This window comes from Balaenoptera musculus, chromosome 18, assembly GCF_009873245.2.
Source record: "Balaenoptera musculus isolate JJ_BM4_2016_0621 chromosome 18, mBalMus1.pri.v3, whole genome shotgun sequence".
Lineage (NCBI taxonomy): Eukaryota > Metazoa > Chordata > Mammalia > Artiodactyla > Balaenopteridae > Balaenoptera > Balaenoptera musculus.
This window is the reverse complement of record NC_045802.1, coordinates 2,861,381-2,885,567: the sequence shown is the minus strand read 5'-3', so window position 1 is coordinate 2,885,567 and position 24,187 is coordinate 2,861,381. Positions and strand designations below refer to the sequence as shown.

Sequence of the window (24,187 nt, the reverse complement as noted above, 5' to 3'; positions counted from 1 at the left end):
GGAAGTCCTTATTACTTGACCACGGGTTCCTTTAAAATGAAGAATCTGCCATTTTTTCCTTGAGATGTTACAGGCAATGGGAAAAACAATATTAAGGAGCTTTGATTAGGAAGAAAAAACCCAGCATGTCTAGTTTCCAGTTCTGTTTATTGCTTTTCACCTCATTATCTCATTTAATTAGATTAACGTTACCTTCCCATGTTTCATCTAATAAATGCATTTCCATTTGAATTGGTTACATCTTTGTTCTGCTCATGGATTTGCTTTTGATAGACACATACTGGTATTTCCAGGGGGTTTTAAATTTTGTTTTGCAGAGCTTTTTTTTTTTCCAATATTTATATATAAATAGAATTGACGGTTAATGTTTTGTGTTACTATTAATTGCCTAAAGAGATTTGGTCAGGTAGTTAGAAGTCATTTGTTATAAGACTGGGTCTAGCTAGTCTCCTTAAAATAAGCCGTGAGTCCACCGTTAGCAGAGAAAATGGCTTCTAGTTGTCATTGAGACCGTATAAAATTCTCATATTGGCACTTTGGAAGTTACTCAGACCTTTGTGGCAACGTGAAGGAGGGGTTTGTGGCTGCTGCGTGTCTCTGTCTGTTGGAGAGCGGCGTTAACCTTGTAGCTGCCGTTCTGCTTAGGGTTGGTGTCACTATGCCTCAGCCACATTCTCGCCGCCGTCGGCACTGAGCCACCCGCATGTCCCCGAGTCCTCCCCCGGGTCCAGCAGTGTCAGCATTTTAACTTATTCTTAGTATAATACTCGCTTTTACATCAACTTGTATAGGGGCTTTCCTTTTTCACTGTAAAAATAGCTATGTGGTGTGTTTTGATATGTGTTGAAGCTGACGTGATGGAAATTAATTTACAAGTTGTAGGTGTCAAATATAAACACAGGAATATGGCATGGGGATCTGCTGGGGGGCTCAGGAATTTGAAATCAAGACGGTTGCAACTTTCACATTTGTGGGGAGCAGTAGGTCCCATATTAGATACTTGGGGTGTGCAGTGCAGAGGAGCAGTGAAGCAGGGGCTCTGAATTAGAAAGACAGCCGGGTCTGAATCCTGTGTGATCGTCTGTTGGAGTACAGGCTAAGTTGCTGTGACAGAGACCCCCAAATACAGTGATTTCAGTAAGATAAAGCTCCTTTCCTCCTGCCCAGCAAGGCAGAGGTGGGCAGGTAGGCCGGTGGGCTGGCGGCTCCTCAGCATGTGGCTTACCTGAGTCCCAGGTGTGGGTCCGGGTCTTACTTCTTTAAGGGGAGCAGGAAGGGGAAGGAGGTGGAGGGCGCGAGCAGCTTTCTTGTGAAGCACCTGGTAAGTGCGTTATCTCCATTCACATTGGGTTGCAGGAAGTAGGTGCACAGCCGCCCTGAGCCCAGAGGAAGCCTGGAGAACAGTGGCCAAGGCCTTGCTCCAGCCGAGCGGCGGAGGGGCAGTTCTGTTTCTGAACGGACGAGGGGTACTGGGCAGTCTCTGCCAGCAGCCTTGACCAAATTACGCTTTTGAGTCTATTGTAAAATGTAAGCTGTTAAAATATCTGCTGAAAATTATGAAGCATTTGTAAAAATACCTTCCTCAAAAGATATCCATGAAGACACAGGGGTATACATTTAATAAATATAGGTGCCCTTCCATATTTTCCGTTTACTTCTCTTGTTAGTATTTCTGGACACAGCTCTCATGCTGAAATACATAACGGTGTTAGTTTCTATCGCCGTGGAACAAATTACCGCGCCAAGTGGCTGCAGCAGCACAAAGCTGCTGCACAAAGCTCACGGCACCCGCGGGTCAGGAGGCGGAGCCCTGTGTGGCCGCGCCCCGTGCTCGGGGCCCAAGGTTGCAGTCGGGCTGTTGGCCGGGCCCACGTCTCACCTGGGGGCTTGGCTGCTTCACCTGGGTTCTCGGCAGAATTCATTTTTTTAATTATTTACCTTTGGCTGCATCGGGTCTTCGTTGCTGTGTGCGGGCTTTTCTCTAGTTGCGGCGAGCGGGGGCTACTCTTCGCTGCGGTGCATGGGCTCTAGGCACACGGGCTCAGTAGTTGTGGCACGCAGGCTCAGTAGTTGTGGCGCACGGGCTTAGTTGCTCTGTGGCACGTGAGATCTTTCCGGACCAGGGCTTGAACCTGTGTCCCCTGCATTGGCAGGCGGATTCTTAACCAGTGCGCCACCAGGGAAGTTGCTCGGCAGAATTCTTATCTGTGCACTTGTAGGATGGAGGTGCCCAACTTCTTGCTGCCTGTCAGCTGTTGGACACCCCTGGGCCCCAGAGGCCACCCCCAGGTCCTAAATCCCCACCCCCAGATCCCACAGGGTCCCTGCTGGTGGGCTTTCCCACCAGGGCCGCTGACCTCGGGCAACAGGAGGGTTTCTGCAGTGGGTCTGCAGCCTGGCAGACATATCAAGTAAGTAACTCGCTGTGGCTGTGACATCCCGCCTTCTTTGCCAGTTCTGGTGGTCAGAAGCAAGGCTCTGGTCCTGCCCACACTCACGGTGAGGAAATTTCACACCGGCATCCACGGAGGCCACCTGAGAGTGTGTCCACCACAACGGCTGTGTTTCATCTAAAATAAATTCTCAGTTTTATTCCAAACTGAGAATTCCTGTTTGTTTGGCATTGTTGTTTCATGGGTTTTGGTAAAATGTCAGCGGGGACTTTTTATTAAATTAGAAGTACTCGTCTATATTACTTCATGGAAAACATATATACACACACATTAAGAAAGAGAGAATACGAACCTGAGAAGGCAGGTGGGGGAGGGTCTCCTGCTCCCGACTGTGGTTAAGTGGACACTTCTGGATGCCCAGGCTTGGGTACCATAGGACATAATCCACAAGCCAACAGTATTGTGCTCGGAGAATGTGAACAGCCCGGCGGTCTGCCCACAGAGCCTAGCTCACGAGTTTGCTGCTTTCTGCCTTGCTGTCCTTTAGTCCTATTACAGCAGCTGCACCGTGAAGCCTGTGGGGTACTGCTGGCCCATGGCTTGTTTTGAGTCTGTGAAACTTGACAGAGATTGAATCACACGTGAGGAAACACCACACAGATGCTGTACATTTGGTGCCAAAACTAGCCTCAGAAGTCTTAACTGTCATATAATGTAGTCAAAGAATTCTTTAAAAAAAACAAAAAACAAAAGAACTATTTTTAATAGCCTGAGATCCAAAATGTGTTTGTAGCGCTGTGACGTCCTCTTGCTTGTGATCTGGACGTGATTCCTCATCTCAGTCCAAAGTCCAGTCTGTCGGGAACACGGAGCATCGCTGTGACAGAATCCTGCAGTGTCCATCCATCTGTCCACCTGTCCGTCCACCCGTCCAGCAGACAGCTGTTGAGTTCCTGCTGTGCTCCAGGCCCCGTGCTGGCCCCATGCCAGACACAGGCATGGCCTCGTGGACCTTGCTCTGAAGGAAATTTCAGTTCTGTGTGACCCAAACCCAGAAAGCAGTGATGTTGTTTCTGTTCTCATGTGGTTTAATAGTCTAGTAGTAAGATTGTTTTAAAATTTTAGTTAAATGCACTTATACATGTGTAACTGGAAGTGGAGAAATGACGTGCTATTTGAGACGATAATAGAAATGATTAGCTTGGTCATTCAACTTCTGACATGTAGCTATTGGGTGCTGGCTCTGCACGAGCCCCTCATCTAGGTCTGAAACTGAAAACAGGTGTAAGTAACGGCTGCTTTGCTCCTTTCCATCCCTGGGCCCGTCTCTGATGTGGACGGACGAGTGTCGTGGGTGAGAACAGGGCTGTAGCGGATGGGGATCCTCGGAGGGCCTCCCCCCAGGGTTCCAGCTGGTGACTCTGCGCTCGCGGGGCCCCGGCCGCGCTCCTGCTCCCGTTCTTGTCTTACGTCCGGATCACAGAGATTGTCTCACTCAGGACAGACAGACGGAGGGCTCGCGTTAGGATGGGACGGCCCACACCTCTAGTCAGAACAGAAGAGAAACTGCAAAGGCTTCTGAGTCCTTTGTTCTTTTTTTTTAATTTTTATTTATTTTATTTATTTATTTATGGCTGTGTTGGGTCGTTTCTGTGCGAGGGCTTTCTCTAGTTGTGGCAAGTGGGGGCCTCTCTTCATCGCGGCCTCTCTTGTTGTGGAGCACAGGCTCCAGACACGCAGGCTCAGTAATTGTGGCTCACGGGCCTAGTTGCTCCGCGGCATGTGGGATCTTCCCAGACCAGGGCTCCGAACCCATGTTCCCTGCATTGGCAGGCAGATTCTCAACCACTGCGCCACCAGGGAAGCCCGAGTCCTTTGTTCTTAAGACCAGCTCCTCACCTGGCGCTTCAAAGGACGGGTGAAAACTTTTGTTCATCTGGCAAAGGTCCCTTTCGGAAGGAGGAAACTTGGAGATAAAAGGAAGAGGATGACATAATTCCAGAGCTTAAAATGAGATGCTGTCTATTATTTTTCCAGGTGAATGAGTGGAGTGGTAACAAGGACTTAACATCAGGCTGAATTATCAGGAGTTCAGCTATGTGTGGTCACACAGCAATGGGATTGTAGGTCTTGGTGTGCCATAAACTTACAGACCGCTGATGAAGGGTGTCAGGCGGTATCATTTATTTGGCATGTCTTGAGGTATGGAAACCTGTCATCTAAGCACAAGACAGCAAGGTGTGCGCCATGCCTGAGTAGCTCTGTCCAGGTGGGAGGCTGGTGACAGGCAGACGCTGTGGACTCTGTGTGTCCAGGTATCCAGGTGTGGATCGTGCCAGGCGAGCTGCAGGGCCTCGGCACCTCTGCTCTGCTGGTGGCAGCACCTGTGCCTGGGGGTCTGGTTACTGTGACAGCCTCGCGAGTGTACCGCCCAGCACCAGCGGTGGCCGTGTGGAGTCGGGGACCACCGCCCTGGGTTGTGGTGCCCCGCCCCTGGGGTCTCGCCTTCACAGAGGGCAGGGCGAGGTGTCCCACACAGATGGAGGGACACAGCTCGCGAGCCCCCCTTGCTTCCAGTCGCATCCCGGTTGGAAAGGGGAGGGTGGATCCCGAGGGTTCCCGTTCCCCCCGCCGACCCCTCCTGTTCCAGCTCTAGCCTGAGAGCTGGCCTGCCTGCCCCACGCCCAGCCCAGGCCGAGCGCCCTCGTGAGGTGCTGGACACCACTCAGAGCGCCGGGCCCCTGTGGGCCACGTGGGGGACGTCGAGGTGTCCTCGGATCCGCCGCCCCGCTGTCAGCAGGGAACTGTCTGTTGGCTTAGTTTGTGGCTTAATCAATTAGGTGGAAATTGTTTATGTGGTTAAACATTTGTGGTGATTAAACATTTGTGGTGATTAAACTTTATACTTTATCTTCCAGGGGGTGAAAAGATTTATTAGATAATGATTACCTTAGTTTAAAAACTTAGGCTTCAATTTTTTTTCCTAAAAATTTTACCGTCAGCTAAAGCACACATTAAAAGACAGTAGAGTATTACTGCGTGTCAGATTTGTTTCAGTAAAGTAAAAATTTTTAAGTTACAACCGTGTCATTTGAGGATGATGGCTTCTGTAATTCTGGCTTTTCTAGCAGTGGTGCCATGACTGTGCTGTGGGCAGCTTATGCCTTTGCACTTGGATACCCTCTTCCTACTAACCACCCAGAACGTACTTGTTTTCAGCTTTTAGGTCCAGAAAAAGAACAGCATTTGCAGGAAAAGAGTCTTCCAGTGGGAGGGTGTTCTTCCCTGGGAACTCACGTGGCCTTTCTTACAGTAACGACGTCACCGTCCTCGAAAAGGACGGCACCCGGTGCCAGGCCAGAGCGCCCTCCCCCGACCCAGCGGCCAGGCTCCCCGCAGGCCGGAACCCTGGGACAACGCGTTGCCGCCCCGTTCCTGACGCTGCGCTGCGTGTCTGGGCGTCCTCCCTCTGTTTCTGCCAGACACGAGTCCGGTGGCAGTGAACTTGTACAGAACAGTCGGGTGTCAGGGTTGGTTCTCCTGAGGCCGCCTTCCTGCCCTGTCCCGGTGTGGTCTCCCCCGTCGTACGGGGACCTACATATCCAGCCCTGGTGGCCTAGGGCCGCCCCGGCAGCTCATTTTACCTCCATCACCTCTCTAGAGGCCCGTCTCCACAAACAGTCTCACTCCGGGGGCCTGGGGATCGGGGCTCAGCGTGAGGGTTTTGAGGGGACTCACTGCAGCCCTCTCAGTGTGCACCACGTGAGAAGTGACCACCCGTGCGGGACGCCCCCGAGGGTGCCACGTCACGGGCACGTCTGCAGTTCCTGCGTGCCTCCCTGCGCTGGGCCCGCACGGCGTCCAGCTGCAGCCTCAGCGCCGCCTGTACCCTGTCTGTCCGCAGGCCTGGCAGCTGCGCTTCAGCCACCTGGTGGGCTACGGTGCCAAATACTACTCCTACCTGGTGTCCCGGGCAGTGGCGTCCATGGTCTGGAGGGAGTGCTTTCTCCGGGATCCGTTTAACAGGTAAGAAGACGGGGGTTTCACGGCCTGCTGTGCACCTGGGCCTCCTCCCCAGCGGGAGCCCGGGGAAGCGGCTTCTGGTTCCACGGGTCCTTAGAAGGAGCTTCCTTTGAAAGCACTGACTGAGACCTGGTCTCACAGCCGTTCAGAGCGGCCTGTCTGCGCCGCACAGGTCGCACGGTCAGGCGGCCTCACTGCGCAGGTTGAGGCTCGTGGCCCCTCAGATGCCGGGAGTGCCCTCGAGTCTCCCACGCAGGTTACTATGTTAGTCCCAGCAGCCTTGGCGGAGCAGGAGTTTTCATAAGAGGAAACTGAGGCTCAGAGGGGGTGATTTGTTCAAGGCTTCACAGCGAACCAACTGGACTAAGATGAGAACCAGGTCTGCTAATTCCTGGTCCTTTCTGCCCCCCACCCACCCCACTCCACCCCACGCCCCCCCCTCAGCTCTTCATGTCATTTGGCAAAGGCTTGGGTTTTCTCAGCAGTTAATCATCACATTCCGTTCCAGGCTCTTTTGAACTTGAGTCTGATGTAATCGAATGTTTAATGTTTTGCAGCTCGGTGCCCACGTGCTGCTGTGTCTTCCACCCTCTGCGAACTGTAGACACTTGGTCTGCTTTTTAAATTTTTATTATTTTCAAAGGCTCTGAAGCCAAAATTGAGTACCATAAATCAATTCTGGGGATTATAATTCTTTACTGAAGATTTCTATAAAATAGGCAAAATACTATCTTGTTTAAAGGAATCACATTTTACTAGAAAACCACATACTTTTAAATACATGTATTCCCCAGTATTTATATCTTGTTTATGTATGCATTCTCGCCTAGACATGCAGTTGCTGTACTTCTATGGGCATGTAAAAGTAAGCTAGTAAAAATACTCAGGGGACGAGAAAATTTCTAACCTCTACCAAAAGATCCTTTTTGATCCCCGTTCTGGGAAGTCTCCCGGTTGGAAGCAGCAGAGCTGAGGCCGGGCGGGGCCTCTCAGCTGCCCTGTCCACGCTGCCTGCCTCGGGGCCCACGGTGCCTCGGTGCTCGCTTCAGGGTGGAGCCAGGATTAGCGTTTGATGTCATCCTGTTTCTGAGAGTGAAGTGCTGGCAACATTTCCAATTAGAGACCACGTTCACAAAATTGCCCACGTAAAGATCCTCCAGAAATAGTGGAATGAAAACATACTTTATTTAACTTCAGTTATTTGCATTTAAGGAATTGCATTTCTATTTAAAAAAAGAGAGTAGCCAGTAATTTAGAGAATTTCTGTCTAGCCTTCGAGTGTTATGGACACTGTTCCTTATCGAATCCGGCTGATGAAGAGCAGCACGGAGCAAAAGTGTCCTCTGTTATCCCTAGCCAAGGCTTCCTGGCGTAATTAACCCTCTCCTGACAGCTTTTGTGGCTTTACTCTTAGGTCCGAGTGTTATTTTTCTCTCTGTTGGGTGCCATTTCAAATTCTTTTTTGAGAGAAGAGCATAAATGATTTTAAATCTCACTTTAAAATAATCTTAAAGATGATGGAGAATGGGGTATGATTTTCTGCTTGTTCTGTACCACATAAACTAAACAATCCTTTCTAGAAAGAGCATGCTTGCTCTTATAGTAAATATATCACCGCTGGTCTGTCTTAGTAGAGTAGGTTAAAAATCAGAATGAGATTTTTAGAAGCCAGAAGATAATGAAGGGCAGCTTCTCTGAACTTGACATCAGTGTGGCTTCATCTGGGGGACTCCGGCGGGTGTGGCTGGGCGCGTGCAGGCTCCAGTGACAGTTCTCTCCTCCCCAGGGCGGCGGGGGAGCGCTACCGCCGGGAGATGCTGGCGCACGGCGGGGGCAAGGAGCCCCTGCTCATGGTGCAAGGTAAGCCAACATGAGCTGCGCTTTTTTTTTTTTTAAGGTTTACGTGTTAACATTAGCACTTTGGGTATTGTTTCGTGTCATCTGTAATGAAAGATGTTTCCTATTTGTCTGTTTTTCTTTTAAAGACACGACGCTTCAGCTGTGCACTTTGTTCTGAGCGTCTGTTTCATTGTGTCCCAAATAAGTTAGTGACTGTGATTTATTTAGATTGAGAAAAAATTTCAGGCTTTAACTCTCGAAGTGTTACTAACACTCTAATAGGAAACTGTTAAGTTACTGTAAATTCTCAGAAAATTTGCCTTCGGATTTTAATAGGTTACAGTGTGTTTCTCTGGCCTAAAGAACTCATTTCTTATTCCCTTATGAAAGCCTAGCAATACATTTGTTAGAAATTCCAAGGCATCAGGATGGATTTTTTACTTAAACGAACCTAATTCAGTCTTCTTAGACATCTCACGATGCTTGTTTTCCTATGTGTTTTGGATAATTTTTTAAGTATTTCCACTGAAAATTTAATTGTGAACGGAAGTGACCGTCATGATGTTTCTTAGAATGTTCTCACAAATATTTCAAGGAAATGTGGGTGATATTGGGTGCTCTCAGGATGCCGGCATTTCTATGCAGCTGGTCCCTCTGACTATCTGATGAAAGTGCATTTAGGAGATGACTCCCAGTCTTAGGGGGATGCTGTCTTCCTAGTGGTAACAGAGCAGTTCTGCTCTGATGGGTTGAGGTGACGTCCCTTGTGCACATCTGTTGCACCTGCTGTCCTCTCGGGCAGGGCTGTAGCTGCTCCTTCATCCAGCCCAGTGGCTGAGAGCTGCTGACATGCCAGGCACTGGAGGTGACAAAGTCCCACTGGGGACCTCGATTCCGTCAGCTTTTCTGGGAGGGTTTGTTTGTCCAGGCTCGGTCTGCCCACTGCCGCAGGCAGTGTATAAAGCGGGTCAGCCAGCCCAGACTGCCTGCAGTTTCCTGTAGCCCAGCCCCGCTGTGCTTTGGGGGTGACGCCTGGTCCTCCCATCAGTGATTGCGCCTCGGGTCACCCTCTCGACGAGGAGGCTTGTGATGCCCCCCACTTCTCTGGCCGATCCTGCCGGCCCTCGTTGAATTCTGCCACGTCCAGTCACTGTTCTAAGTGGGTTTCGTGTACTGATTGATGGAATCTTCCAGCAACCCTCTGAGGTGGGGTGATCCGTACCCTCCTACCGATGGTGGAACAGCTCAGGTCCCGGCCCTGTGGTGCAGCAGAGACAGAGGGAGCCCCACCAGGATTGGAGCCTGGGACTTCCGACCACAGGGACGGAGCTCTGAGCAGCTCCCTGGGTAGGACTGCTGGCCGCAGGCCCCTTGTGGACTCGGGAACAGTGAAATTACTTGGCTGATGATGGTCTACATGGCGCCCTTTGGGCTGGTAGTTTGTGGTGCTGTGTGGACAGCCCGCTGTGAGTGGGGGCAGAAGAGGCTCCAGGGTTCATTCTCATGCGGATGTTCTGGTGGGAAAGCTCTCTCAGCAGTGGTGCTTAGTTTATCCTTCCTGACACCAGGGTCTAAACGCCGTCTGCACATAAATATTAGCTTACATATGGCTCCAGCAAAAGAAAAATACTAAATCCTTTTCAGTGTTTGTCTTTTGGTTGGTGTATTTTTCTACTCTGCTTCCAAGATGGTTGTATCATCTCTCTGGAAATTCTGTTCTTCATATGAAACATTTTTGTGTGTGTGAAGAAAAAATATTTTTCCACACTGAAACTCACACTCATGAGAGAAAAACAAGCCTGTGGTTCAAACTAGAAATGAGAAAGTATTCAGATCGCAGCTAACACCAGCGATAGAACTGCTCGGCTTGTGTTACCATTGTCCTTAATGTTGTTCTGCCGGACCTCCTTAATTCACGTGATCTGTTACACGGCGGATGAATGGGGCCATGTGCAGGTGCTACGCCAGTTGTCACTCCGTAGGGTTGGGTTTGTAAGACAAGATCGGCAGTGGCGTCCCCTCTTCCTGTGTGTGACCGGCCAGCCTGCACCCCCAAAGCAGGAGCGTCCTGCATGACGGCTCATAGCATCGGGGTGGCCCTAGGAGGAGTGACTGTGAAATTACTCAGCGTCGTGATATGAAAGCATAAACATTCTAGTTGGTATTATTCTTTTTATGAAAATGTAATTTTTAAAGGTGCTTCATCTGTTGTATTTAACTACTCACTAGGTAAATGTAAAGAATTATATTAAGTAGCAGAAGGTAAAGAACAGAATCCGTACCTCTGTGACCAGATGCCACCTCTGTTGACGTCCTTCCTTAAGACACAGCATTTCAGGTGAACGCCGAGCCCTTTCCTTAGAGTCAGGAGGCGTGCGTCCTGCTGGTGCTCTTTGTACGATCTACTCAACGCAACAGTGCTTCTGATCTTTGGACGATAAACACCTCACAGGTGAGCCTTGAGCTTGCTCGCCTTTTTTAGACTCACTGTCAGGTCTGAAGGGAGCACCGCCCCCGGCAGGCAGCCTCCTCGCCCCGCGCTGACTCCTACCTCCGTGCCCGGGAGCCTCGGGGAAGCTCCACGTGCGGCAACACAGACTTTTCTTAAAGGGCCCATAGTGTTTTCCTCTCAAAACTCTAAACACCATTGGAAGAAAACAAAATAGTGGTTAAGAAAGTATTTCCTTCCTCGGGGGGCGGGGTGGGGGAGCGGTCACATCGCACGGTAAAACAGAATTGGATTTGCAGTTGCCAGCTCTGGTACTTGCCAAATTCCTCGACCAAGTCAATTTCCCTAAGGGACACAAAATGTGATTTGACTTCAAAACACTTCTTTCTAATCTGCAGGTTGAAATTGTGTCCTTATCTAGTTTTAAACACATCCATAGCATATATAAGGATGTTATAAGCAGAATATTCAGTTACTTAATCCTCCACTAAAACAAAGGTGGCAACACACCTGACTGAATTCAACTCTCCTAATTGCCGAGGATTCTGGGGTGAGTTGAACTCTTTGTACATTGCATACAGTGTTTTCTGGTTTAAGTATCACATTTCTTAGTAATAAGAGAACTTAGTTTTTGCTTAAAATAAACCAGGATGATACGACATTTTCATTCATTTTGCCATTTTTAAAAACATATACTAGAAAACTTTTTAGGTGTGCTGTGGTGAACACGACCCAGAGTTCAGTTTCTGCAAAACCATTTCAGAAAATGAATGTCTCTCTAGAAAGATAAACATTCAGTGAGTTTGTAACAGGGAGGTGGAAATACCTGGTACCCACCTGGAACGAGAATTGTTTCTACCACAGCAGGTAGAAGAGGGGGATTTATACAGCTTTTGGGGGTCGGAGCTGTATTATTTCAGCAGTTCAGGAACAACAGGTGAAGTCCCTGCAGGATTTTATCTCTTCCATTGTAGACTGCTTTATCTTTCTTTTACGTTATCCAAAATTCTTGAGTAAATGGCCCTTGTTGAGTTTTTAGGTTCAGATGTTACTTATCTTTAAATAACTAGGAAAAAACCAACACATTGCAAAATCTCCGCTTGCCAGGTGCTTCCTGTTTTGCTACTCATTTACTCCCTCTAAAGTAGGTCTTATTTCCCCATTTCCATAGATGACGAGGCTCATTCTCCTCCCTGCCGCCTTCCTCCTGATGCCCGCGTCTTCCTCGGTTGATCTTTGAAGGCTGACTTGAGACTGAGTTGGTCTTTAGAATGTGAAGATGTCAGTGGCCTGAGCCTTGAGGCCTCAGTGATCCCCAAAGTTTGTGTGTGTTTTTAATGTCACATCCTAACTATTCCCATTGACACTGGCGAGGCCTGCCTGACATCCACTGACGAGCAGTAAAATTTTCCGTAATCTGTTTTTATGTAAGCTCTTTAGACTTTCGTGGCAAAGCTATCAACTTGGTTCATGATCCCTTTTAGTCACAGTCGTTCCCATGGGATGATTCTCACCGCAGCCGCGTAAGCACGGTGCCCGCCGAGTTTCACATTTCCACCTCTGGTTATGATCCTGTGTGCTCTCGCCTGCAGCCTTGGCACAAAGAATTTTGTGGGGAAAGGAAAGGTTAAAGCCCAAGATTTTAGCGTTCCAAGTGGTTATTTTTAAATATTAAACAACTTTATTTCTGTTCTCCTTTCCAGAAAAGAAATTCTTAGCTTTATGACTTTTGGCCAAAAGCAGTAGGCAAGTAGAGATATAACATTATAACTTAACAGAGTTTTAAAAAGGACGAAGCATCAGATAAGATGAAAAGAAATCGTAGATAAATTCTCAGCGAAGTTCCCTTCAGTCTGTTCTTCTGTGTTGCCACACTGACTTGTGGAACCAGCGTCTAGACGCCCCAGGCCTCACCGTAAGCTGATTAAAATCACAAGAGCTCACGCTCCTGCACAGCTTCGTGGCTTTCAAAGCTCCTTCATCGTTGCTGTAACTATCCTATAGCATCTCTTCTTACTACATAGTACTCTTATTCAAGAAACAAGTCAGAAATTTGTGGTGTATATTCCAAATGGTCACCCTCGTCCCCCAAGGAGATTACTACAAACAGTGTACAATGATAACTCCTCTCCTTGGTCCTAGGAGCAGGGAGCGCCTGGAGCTTGGTTTGACACCTTCTCCCCTAGAGGAATCAGGGCTCCTTGGGGGAAGGGCTGATTCCAGGGCTGGCCTGCAGCACCAGGAAGGAAGGTGCTCAGGAATGCACACAAGGATGGGCATGTGTGTCAGGGGGGACAGGCTCCCACTATAAACGAACCCTCAACAGCCAAAACTTCAACAATTTGAGCAAAAAAATAAGGCAGCATTGCGATATAACACAAAGTATAAAGTGTGTATCCATGAGCCCGCCCTGATAGGAATGCTCGAATGAATCAGCAGGGCAGACCTCCTGTGCAGGAGAGTTCAGATGGCTTCTGTAGGTGCCCCCCCACCCTGCCGAGTGTGGGCCACACGGTGACCCTCCCCCTTTCATACCGTGCTCTGGAAGGAAGGGAGAGCGACTTTACATGAAACGCTGCCTCGGCCAGGTGTTCGGGGTCAGCACCGGCAAGGCGAGTCGTGCTGTCACGACCCTCGGTGTGATGAGAAGGGCACCTCACCTCTGGGGTCTTCCTTCCCAGGTCATCACAGACAAGGGGCACCAGAGTCGAGCCTCGGCTCTCTGAGAGGAGGAAACGGCTAGGCCCGCGCTGTGCGCACCATCCGTGGGTACCTGCTGCATTAATGCATACTTAAGTGTTTGTTAGAGTTCACCTGGAAGGGCAGAGGTCTCCTGTGCCATTAACAAGGTGATTATGGGGGATCGGACAAGATGGTGGGACAGAGGAGGGCATGGAGCTCACCCCCGCCGAGGAACGCATCAAAGACACATCTGTGTGTGGAACGAGTCTCACTGAAAACTAACTGGAAACTGGCAGAAGAACTCCTGTACGACCAAGGCGGTAACGGGGTAGGAAAGGAAGAAAAGCGATCAGGTCTGGGCCTGTGCCCCTGGGAGGGGACTCAGAGGAAAAGATGGCACAGGCAGAGACCTGCTCTGGGCAGTGAGCGGTGAGAGCCACAGACTGGGCACCTCTGTCCTGGCATCCAGCACAGGGCAGACGAGCCCCGAGGCACAGAGGAAAGGGCGGGTTGAAGGCTGCTCTGCTGCCTGCCAGGTTTCCGACGGCCGCCTCGGCACACGCTCCAGCCCCGCATACTCCACGTCACAGGGCAGCACAGGGTCTACGGCAGAGGACTCACGTGGGACCCAGAGGCCACCAGGGCCAGGACAGAGCCTGGGCGGGGTGTTGGCAGCTACTCGAGCCGTCCCCCCGAAGCCCAGAACTCTGAGAGCAGCTGCTCCGCCACAGCTCACAGCCCGGTGTGCACTGAGGCTCCCCCCGGGCCCCATCCGCCCTGCAGTGTGGCCCTACACGGACAGGGACGGCTGTGAGGGACAAAGGGGACTTTCGCCTGAGGCTTTCTCCACAGAGCCAGGGAACACGGCGGGCACTGCACAGGCCGTGCGTCAGAGACGGCCCAGACCTCTGGCTGCAGCCAGTGAGTGCCGACAGCCTGCACAGGCCCCCTTGCTTCAGCACCCCTGCCTCTGCAGCAAGGGTCCCAGTGTAGGGAGCAGGGAAAGCGCACACGTACAGGGAACAGAGCCAGCTCAGGCCTGACCCTTGGGGCCAGATCCCACCCCCAGTAGGGCAGTGATGGCCACTGAGCAGAAGGGAAGTCTTGCTTCACACCCAGCTCCAGCTCTAGCCCCTCCACCCCCAGCCCTACCCCCCTACCAATTTATCAGATAAAGAATTGAAAGCATTGGTAATAAAATTGTTAACTGAATTAGAGAAAAGAATACATGAGCACAGTGAGAGTTTTAACAAGGAACTAGGAAATATGAAAAAAACCCAATCATAAATGAAGAATTCAATAACTGAAATCCAAAAAACACACTAGAAGGAATGAATAGCAGACTAAGTGATACAGAAGAACACTTAAGGGATCTGGAAGATATAATAATGGAAATCACCTGACCAGTACAACAAAATGACAAACAAACAAATGTAAAAAAATTAAAAAAGGTTAAGAGATCTCTGGATAAAAGCGTACCAACATTCACATTATAGGGGGTCCCAGAAGAGAGAAAAGGGTATTGAAAATGTATTTGAAGAAATTATGGCTGAAAACTTCCCAAACATGAAGAAGGAAACGGATATCCAGATACAGACGCACAGAGGGTCCCAAACAAGATAAACCCAAACCAAGACATTATAATTAAAATGGCAAGAAAAGAGAGAAGCCTAAAAGCAGCAGCAAGAAAAAAACAGTCATATACAAGGGAATTCCCATAAGGCTACCAGCTGATTTCTCTGCAGAAACTTTGCAGGCCAGAAGAGAGTGGCATGATATATTCAAAGTGCCGAAAGGGAAAAGCCTGCAACTTAGGATACTCTACCCAGCAAGATTTTCATTTAGAATCTAAGGAGAGAGAACTTCTCAGACAAGCAAAAACTAAGAGTTCATCAATGCTAAATCTACCCCAAAAGAAATATTAAAGAGTCTTCTCTAAGTGGAAAAGAAGAATCTACAGGAAAGGGAAAACTCCAATAGGAAAGGCAAATCTATAGTAAGGACTGAGGATCAACCACTTAAATAAGCCAGTACAAAGATTAAAAGACAAAAAAAATGTAAAAGCAACTATAACGATAATAAGCAGTTAAGTGATAAACATGAACTATGAAGTATGACATCAGAATCACAGAATGGGGGGAGGAGTAAAAAATGTGGATCTTCTAGAATATGAAGTTAAATGACTGTCAGTTTCAAACAAGTAGGTAAAATTATAGATCAATATATATATAAACCCCATGGTAATCACAAATCAAACAACTCCAATAGATATACAAAAACTAGAGAGAAAGGAACAGAAGCATACCACTAAAGAAAATAATCAAACCACAAGGGAAGAAACTAAAAGAAGAAGGAAAGAACAGAGAAGAATTAAAAAAACAAGAGAATGAATAACAAAATGGCAGTAAGTATAAAGCTATCAGTAATTACTTTAAATGTCAATGGACTAAATGCTCTGATCAAAAGACATACGGTGGCTGATTGGATAAAAAAAACAAGACCCTTCTATATGCTGCCTACAAGAAACTTACTTCAGAGCTAAAGACACACACACTGAAAGTGAGGGGATGAAAAAAGATATTTCATGCAAACAGAAATGACAAGACAGTGGGCATAGCAATATTTATATCAGATAAAACAGACTTTAAAATAAAGGCTATAACAAAAGACAAAGAAGGGCATTATACAATGATAAAGGAACTCAATATAAGAAGAAGATATTACACTCATTAACATATAGGCACCCAGTACAGGAGCACCTAAATACATGAAGCAAATACTAACAGACATAAAGGGAGAAACTGACAATAATACAATAATCTTAGGGGACTTCAACACCCCACTTACATCAATGGACAGATAATCCAGACAGAAAACCAGAAAACCAATAAGGTAACAGTGGTCTTAAATGACACAACAGACTAGTCTGACTTAATAGATATCTACAGGACATTCCATCCATAAATAGCAGAATACACATTCTTCTCACGTGCACATGGAATGATCTCTAGTATAGATCACATGCTAAGCCACAAAACAATTCTCAAAAAATTGAAGAAGATAGAAATTATATCAAGCATTTTTTCCCAACCACAACAGTATGAAACTAGAAATCAGTTACAGAAGGAAAAATGGGAAAAGAACAAACACGTGGACACTATAAAAACCAGTGGGTCAGTGAACAAAGCAAAGAGGAAATCAGAAAATAACTCGAGACAAGTGAAAGTGGAAATAACAACTCTCCAAAATCAGTGAAAGCAGAGGGAAGTTCACGGCAATACAGGCCTTCCTTGAAACACAAGAAAAATCTCATATGAACAGTCTAACCTACCACCTAACGGAATTAGAAAAAGAACCAACAAAGCCCAAAATCAGGAGAAGGAAGAAATAATAAAGATCAGAGAGGAAATAAATAAAATAGAGATAAAAAAATAGGAAAGATCAGTAAAACCAAGAGCTGGAGTTTTTTTTGAAAAGATAAAATTGACAAACCTCTAGCAAGGCTCACCAAGAAGAAAAGAGAGAGGACCCAAAGAAACAATAAATGAAAGAGGAAAAATAACAACCAATACCACAGAGATAAAAAATCATAAAATACTATGCCAATAAATTGGACAACTTAGAAAAAATGGACAAATTTCTAGAAACATACAGCATGCCAAGACTGAATCAAGAAGAAACAATTTGAACAGACTGATCACTAGTAGTGAAACTGAATTTGTAGTTTTAAAAAACTCCCAGCAAACAAAAGTCAGGACTGGACAGCTTCACAGGGGAATTCTACCAAACATACAAATAAAAGCTAATACTTATCTTCCTCAAACTGTTCCCCAGAATTGAGAGAATGGAACACTCCCAAGGTCATTCTACAAGACTACCATTACCCTGATATCAAAACCAAAGACGATACAAAAAAAGAAAATTACAGGCCAATATCTTTGATGAATATAGATGCAAAAATTCTCAACAAAATATTAGCAAGCCAAATCCAAAATACGTAAAAAGGATTGTACACCATAAGTGAGATTTATTCCAGGTATGCAAGGATGGTTCCGTACTCACAAATCAATCAGTGTGGTACAACACATTAATAAGAATCAAATGATCATCTCAAAAGACACAGCAAAAGAATTTGACAAAATTCAGCATCTATTCATGATTAAAACTCTTATCAAAGTTGGTATAGAAGAAATATATCTCAACATAATCAAGAACATTTATGACAAACCACAGCTACCATCATACTCAACAGTGAAAAGACGAAAGCCTTTCCTCTAAATTCAGGAACAAGGCAAAAATGCCCACTCTTGCCATCAATTTAGCATAGTATTAGAGGTCCTAGCCACAGCAGTCAGACAAGAAAAAGAAATAAAAGGAATCCAAATTGGAAGGGAAGAAGTCAAACTGTCACTATTTGCAGATGATGATATTTTATATAGAAAACCCTAAAGTCTCCACCAAAAAACTATTAGAATAAATAAATTCTGTAAAGTTGCAGGATACAAGATTAATATACAGAAGTCTGTTGCTTTTTCTATGCACTAATAATTAACTATCAGAAAGCGAAAGCAAAACAAAAAAATCCTATTTAAAATCACATCAAAAAGCATAAAATACCTAGGAATAAATTTAACCAAGAAGGTGAAAGATCTAGACACTGAAAACTATAAAACACTGATGAAGGAAACTGAAGATGATACAAAGAAATGGAAAGATACCCAGTGCTTTGGATAGGAAGAATTAATATTGTTAAAATGGTCATACCTCTCAAAGCAATCTACAGGTTTAATGCGATCCCTATCAAAATACTTATGACATTTTTCACAGAACTAGAACAGATAATCCTAAAATTTGTATAGGACCACAGAAGACCCAGAATTGTCAAAGCAATCCTGACAAAAAAGAATAAAGCTGCAGGCATAACCCTCCCAGACTTCAGACTGAACTATAAAGCTACAGTAATAAAAACACTGTGGTAATGGCACAAAAACAGACACATAGATCAGTGTAACAGTGAGCCCAGAAATAAACCCACGCACCTGTGGTCAATTAATCTACAACAAAGGGGGCAAGAATAAATAATGGAGAAAAGACAGTCTCAGCAAAGGAAACCATTAGTGAAACAAAAAGACAACCTACAGAATGGGAGAAAATATTTGCAAATGGTATGACCAACAAGGGGTTAATATATATAAATAGCTCATACAACTCAGTATCAAAAAAACAAACAATCCAATCAAAAAATGGGTAGATGACCTGAATACAGGTCATCTGTGACCTGTGGCCAACAGGCACATGAAAAGATGCTCAACATCGCTAATTATTAAGAGAATGCAAATAAAAACGACAATGAAATGTCATCACACTGGTCAGAATGACTGTCATCAAAAAGTATAAATAAATATTGGAGAGGGTGTGGGGAAAAGGGAACTCATGCACTGTTGGTGGGAATGTAAATTGGTACAGTCACTATGGAAAACTGTATGAAGGTTCCTCAGAAAACTAGAAATAGAGCTACCATATGATCTAGCAGTTCCACTCCTGGGTATATATGTAGAACAAAACGAAAACACTAATTTGAAAAGATACGTGCACCCCAGTGTTCGTAGCAGCACTGTTTACAATAGCCAAGACATGGAAGCAACCCAAGTGTTCATCCACAGATGAATGGATAAAAAAGATGTGATACACACACACACGTAATGGATTATTATTCATCCATAAAAACGAATAAATTCTTCCCTTTGCAGCAACGTGGATGGACCTAGAGAATATTATACTTAGTGAAATAAGACAGAGCAAGACAAATACTGTATGATATCACTTATATGTGGAATCTAAAAACTAAAACGAACATATACAGCAAAACAGAAACAGACTCACAGATACAGAAAACAAACTAGTGGTTACCAGTGGGGGGGAGGGAGCGGCAAGATGGGCTAGAGGATTAGGAGATACAGACTACTGTGTATAAGACAGACAAGCAACAAAGATACACTGTACAGCACAGGGACTGACAGCCATCATCCTGTAATAACTTTGAGTATAATTCATAAAAATCCCGAATCACTATGCTATACACTTGAACTATAATATTGTAAATCAACTCTACTTCAAAAAAATCGTGATGATTATTAGAAAAGGGACAGGTTTTTATTCACCTTATTATGAAATTTTTTCTAAATATTTTGTTGGCCCAAATATTTTTTGTGATATAACTTTTATAACACAAAAGAGAAACAGGTCTAGGACAGACGTCTGTCACCCAGCAGCTCAGCGTCTCCCTCTGCCCTGACTTCAGTCCCCCCGTCTGCTCAGAAGTCTGGACACCAGCTTTGCCTTTGTGCCCTGCTCGCCCACAGCAGGACTCCTGCTTCCCTGGCCTCAGTCCCTCGGGAGGCAGGAGGAAGCCGCCCTCCAGACCATCCACTTGCTCTGTGAGGTGCTCTGCCCCCTGCAGAGCTTTGCCTCTAGAAGCAGCGTGTGTTTCCTACGCGACACACACCTGGCGTCCTACAGGGCGTAATAAGACAGGCCTGCCCTGGTGTTTTATAATTCACCTAATGCAGGGCCAGGTCAGTCTGGTAGATTACTGAAGTTACTTAAGGAACGGACATTAAAGTGGAGAATACTTCCTACTGGGGGAGGTCAGAGATACATTCTGCCTCCTCTTTCCCGGCACTGGGCACTGCACTCTGTTACAGAAGGTGAGTCCTCTCTCGGGGCTTTGCTGCAGCAGACGCTGGCCGCAGCCCTCGCACCCCGTCCCGCTCCACCCGGCACCTCCGGGGCCGAGTGCTCTCAGACACACCACCTCCGGGCCTGAGACTGAAACCGCTGTCCAGGGCGCTGGCTTTCGTTCAAATGTGTTACTGCAGTGTCCTTGTGTTAGTGACCAGTAAGTAATCTGATTGAATGAAAAAAGCTTTATGATAGTCGTTGATGAAGTTAATTCATTTAACTTAGCAAATATTTATCAATACTTGCTGCTAAGCAGGCATTTCAGGGACACAGAAATAAGTAAGAACGATAGCGATCCTGCATTTACTTGAGGGGTGCAGCGTCCTGTAGGAATGACGCAGAGGAGCCCCTCTGGGCCGTGCAGGCTGAGACTGGGCCCACGGCTTGGGGACTTCAGGACTCCGGGGGTTCAGCCCTCCGACCTGTCAGCTACCTTGCACCCGTGTTCTCTGCACCGGTGGACGAGGCGGCCGTGAGCACTGGGGGAAGGGGCCATGCGGAGGGTGCAGACCTAAGTGGGCAGGACAGGCCGCCTGCCTCGGGGGGCTCTGGACACGCCCCTCACGCTAGCAGGCCTCGGACCCGAGTCTGCAGCCGCGTCCACTGCCCCCTGTCCCCGACATGTGTCCAGTCTGTTCTGGAGGCGGGCCGCTGCCTTCCTAGAGCTCATCACATTCTTTGCTTATAAATAGCAAAGGTCAAGCTTAGAAAGAACATATAGTAGAGTTAGAGATGCGAAGAGCTGAGGCTGAAACACAAGGCTGGCGTTTCAAAGACACGATAAACCCCGAGAACACGTGGGAAATGCCCTCCTGGAAAGAGTGCCATTTTTCACTTTTCTGAACAAATGCACTTTGGGACCCCAGGAGTAAGCACCTCCTGTGGGTTACGGTGTCTTGTTGACACATCAGGCAGATAACCGCGTCCCGCATGCTAGAAACCGATGGGCATTCTGTATAATTTGGGGTGTAGGGTGGTGGGAACCACATGCGCGTTGATCTCTTCACCTGGGTAGGAGGAGTCGGCCTTTACCAGGAAGCGACAGGCCTTTCCTTCTATTAACTTAGCCCAGAAGCCTCTACTACCCTTGGATTTTCCCCCCTATTTTATTGTCAAATGTTCCAGTGAATAAATTCAACCAACATAATTTTTGCTAGCAAAGATGATGAAAAGCCTCTGGGAAAGTAAGTTTTAAACAGAATTTTAACTTGTAACGTGTTGACTGCACTTTGTATTGCACACCTCGCGTGGTTCTGGCCCTGAGCGAACGAGTGTGTCCACTGCACGCTCACTGGCGGTCATGGTCCAGCCCCTGCTCCTGCCCTCCCGCTTCCAGATAGTCTGCTTTATAACAGGTTTATAACAGATGACAGCATGCCACAAGGAGAGCCACTCTCCAGAGAGGAGCGGGGACAGTGGCCCCTTAATGCACCCGCGCTGCTCTGGGGGGCGTGCGACTCCCTTCACGGGAACAGAGGTAAGGCCGAGAGAAGCCGATGGGCCCCCTCGGTGGTGCAGAGCCCTTTACCAGCACCCGTCCCCCTGGACAGGCTTTCAGCCGCTGTTCACTTTGGGTGGGCCGTGCTCCTCTTGGCCGTTTTCTCTGAACAGCAGCGGACTTGCTCTCTGCCTGCTGCGTGCGTGGGACGGGCCGTCTCCCCTTGTGTAGCATCCGGGACGGTGCCCCTGCAGCCTGACTGCACTGAGGTCTCAGAGCCTTTCTCTTCTGGGTAGGTACCCTGTAGGGGACGCGTTCCAAGAAACACCAACGTTTCTGTTTCCAGATCGTGGTGCGTAGACAACTTTCTAACAGGAACGTAGACAGTATTCTCCGGAGTCTTCTGACTGCTTAGGGGAAACATCATAACGTGTTCTTTACAGACGGTCGTTACAGATGATGTTCCTGGCGCATGGGTACCAGTGTGCTGTTAGAAAAGCAGGTGTCACCTCCTCAAAGCTCTCACCCTAGACTCCCAGCTGACAGGAGGGGGCTCAGAGCTTCCAGGGCTAAGGAATTCGGGGCCGCAAGCGCCTTGGCGGGGCTGATGCTGGGCACCCACTGAGGAATCTGCACTCCAGAGTCCACTGATGAGGGCAAACTCGCACTGGTAGAGACTTCGAGCAGATTTCAGTGGAAGAATTGAAACTGGCATTTGCTAAGCACCTCCTGAAATGTTGCCAGAGAGCATGGAGATGGGAAAGTTTCTCCTGGTTTAACTGGTTCATCTCCTGAAAGATCCTTTGCAAGGTATCTTCTAGTGTTTGAGTCTTTTCAGCTATCTCTAAAAGAAACTTTTCCCTTGTGACTATTGTGTAACATCACTAATAATGAAACTAGATTAAGGCATGATTATATCTAAACCTAATTTTCTTCTTTGCTTAACAGTTCATCTTTACATTAAAGTTTGTAAAATAGAATAATCCCTCCTTAATCTCAGAATTTGCACATCTCAAAACATTTGACTACCATGATCAAGTTCCTTTTTGACCCCATCACATGTCAGGGTACGTCAAATAAGACACATTTAGTTTCTTAATCCCTCTTCTTATAGCACTGAGTATGTTTAGTTTAAGCTGTAGGGTCAGGACAATAGCTAAACTCCACTTACATTTTCCCTTCAAGCAGTTTAAACAAAACAGAGCTTTAAAAAATTCTTGAAATCTTAAATCACACCCTCAAAATAATTGGAATTTCAGCCCCACATACATTTTTGTCTTCTTCCTGCACGTTTTTTTTCACTTCAGGGTGGGAATTTTATTAACATGTTGCAGTAGCCTTGTGTACTGATTTTCCTAAGATACTTTATTGTTGTATATTACCAGTAAGACTAACCTCTGCTACTTCGGTGTTCTCCAGTTGAACGGACAGGAGGGAGAGCGGTGCTGGCAACGTAGCGGTAACGAGAACCACTGTGCCCCGTGCTGGGCGCTTTGCCAGGTGCTGTGCTAAGCACGTTGCACGCGTTCCCCCGTTTCATTCTCTCAGCCGTCCCAGGGGCGCTTAGGTGACCTCTTCCTGCCCGAGGTCACACCGTGGCAAGCAGGAGAACCAGTATGCAAACTCAGGCGCTCCGACCCGTCTTGTGTGCACTGCTAGTCTCTTAAACTTCTCATTCAGGTCAGACCAGGAAGCTTTTGCTTTGGAAGTAGTTGCATGCATGTTGCACTGTATCTCCCCTCTGCTCTTTCATAATTTTCGGTGACTGAGTTGCCTGGTACACTGATGCTCAAAGAAGATACTGTTGCGTTCTCCGGGCAGGACATCACAGAGACAGATCTGAAAGGCCGCACATGCGAACTAGACCTGACAAGGTGTCAGCTGCCTTCCACATAGTAGTGGTTTTATGGCAAAATAAGATTTGCTGAGTGAGAATGCATGAACGCAGGGCCGGCTGTGGTACTTCACAGCACACTCACTGGCAGAAACCTTCTTTTCTTGCACACAGTAACAGGAATACGTGAGGAAAGCACATCAGGGAAGCAGACCTAGCATTTAGTGGTGCTACAGGACCTACCACACAGGTTCAGTAACAGGGTGGATGGCACCCTGAATAATAGCCAAGTAAATAGAACCCCTCCGCCTTGGCGTGTCTGGATATTTACTCAGCGTGGCCTCTGCAGTAGCTGAGCGCTTTCTGGAAGAAAGCAGTGGAAGCGGACACCTGGCTTCCCAAGGCCGAGGCCTCCCTTTTGTAAACGCGCTGATTTTTTCAGAGGGTGTGTACGTGTTTAATGTGTGGGTGTGTTTGTTTAAGGAAGACATGGAGCTTCAAAAGGCAAGATGTTTTGTAACCCAGAAATGTAACTGGTAAATGGAATTGTTGAATCTGACTATGAAATCAGAATAAACTGATTAGTAAACAGAGCACGTCCGTGGGCTCCCCTTGCTGGGTTAGCTCCCACCCAGCAGGAAGCCCTGCAGGCAGGGACCCCAGAGGCAGAGCCATGGCTCCAGTGTGACAGGTATTAGCCCAGCCGAGGGGGCAGGAGAGTTCTTGAGTTCAGAGGAGGAAAGGAATTTCACTTTCTGGCTGACATCCTTGTTCTCCCGAGAACTGAC

At 47.1% G+C, this 24,187-nt stretch overlaps 1 protein-coding gene across 1 annotated transcript in view; it reads left to right on the top strand.

The window, feature by feature from the left end:
* LOC118884252 (mitochondrial intermediate peptidase) overlaps nucleotides 1-24,187 on the top strand; it is a 140,913-nt gene that overhangs the window by 107,501 nt on the left and 9,225 nt on the right. The window contains exons 17-18 of the mRNA XM_036831773.1: nucleotides 6,298-6,419; nucleotides 8,203-8,276. Of these exons, the coding sequence (XP_036687668.1) occupies nucleotides 6,298-6,419; nucleotides 8,203-8,276 (196 nt within the window). The remainder of the gene's footprint in view (nucleotides 1-6,297; nucleotides 6,420-8,202; nucleotides 8,277-24,187) is intronic.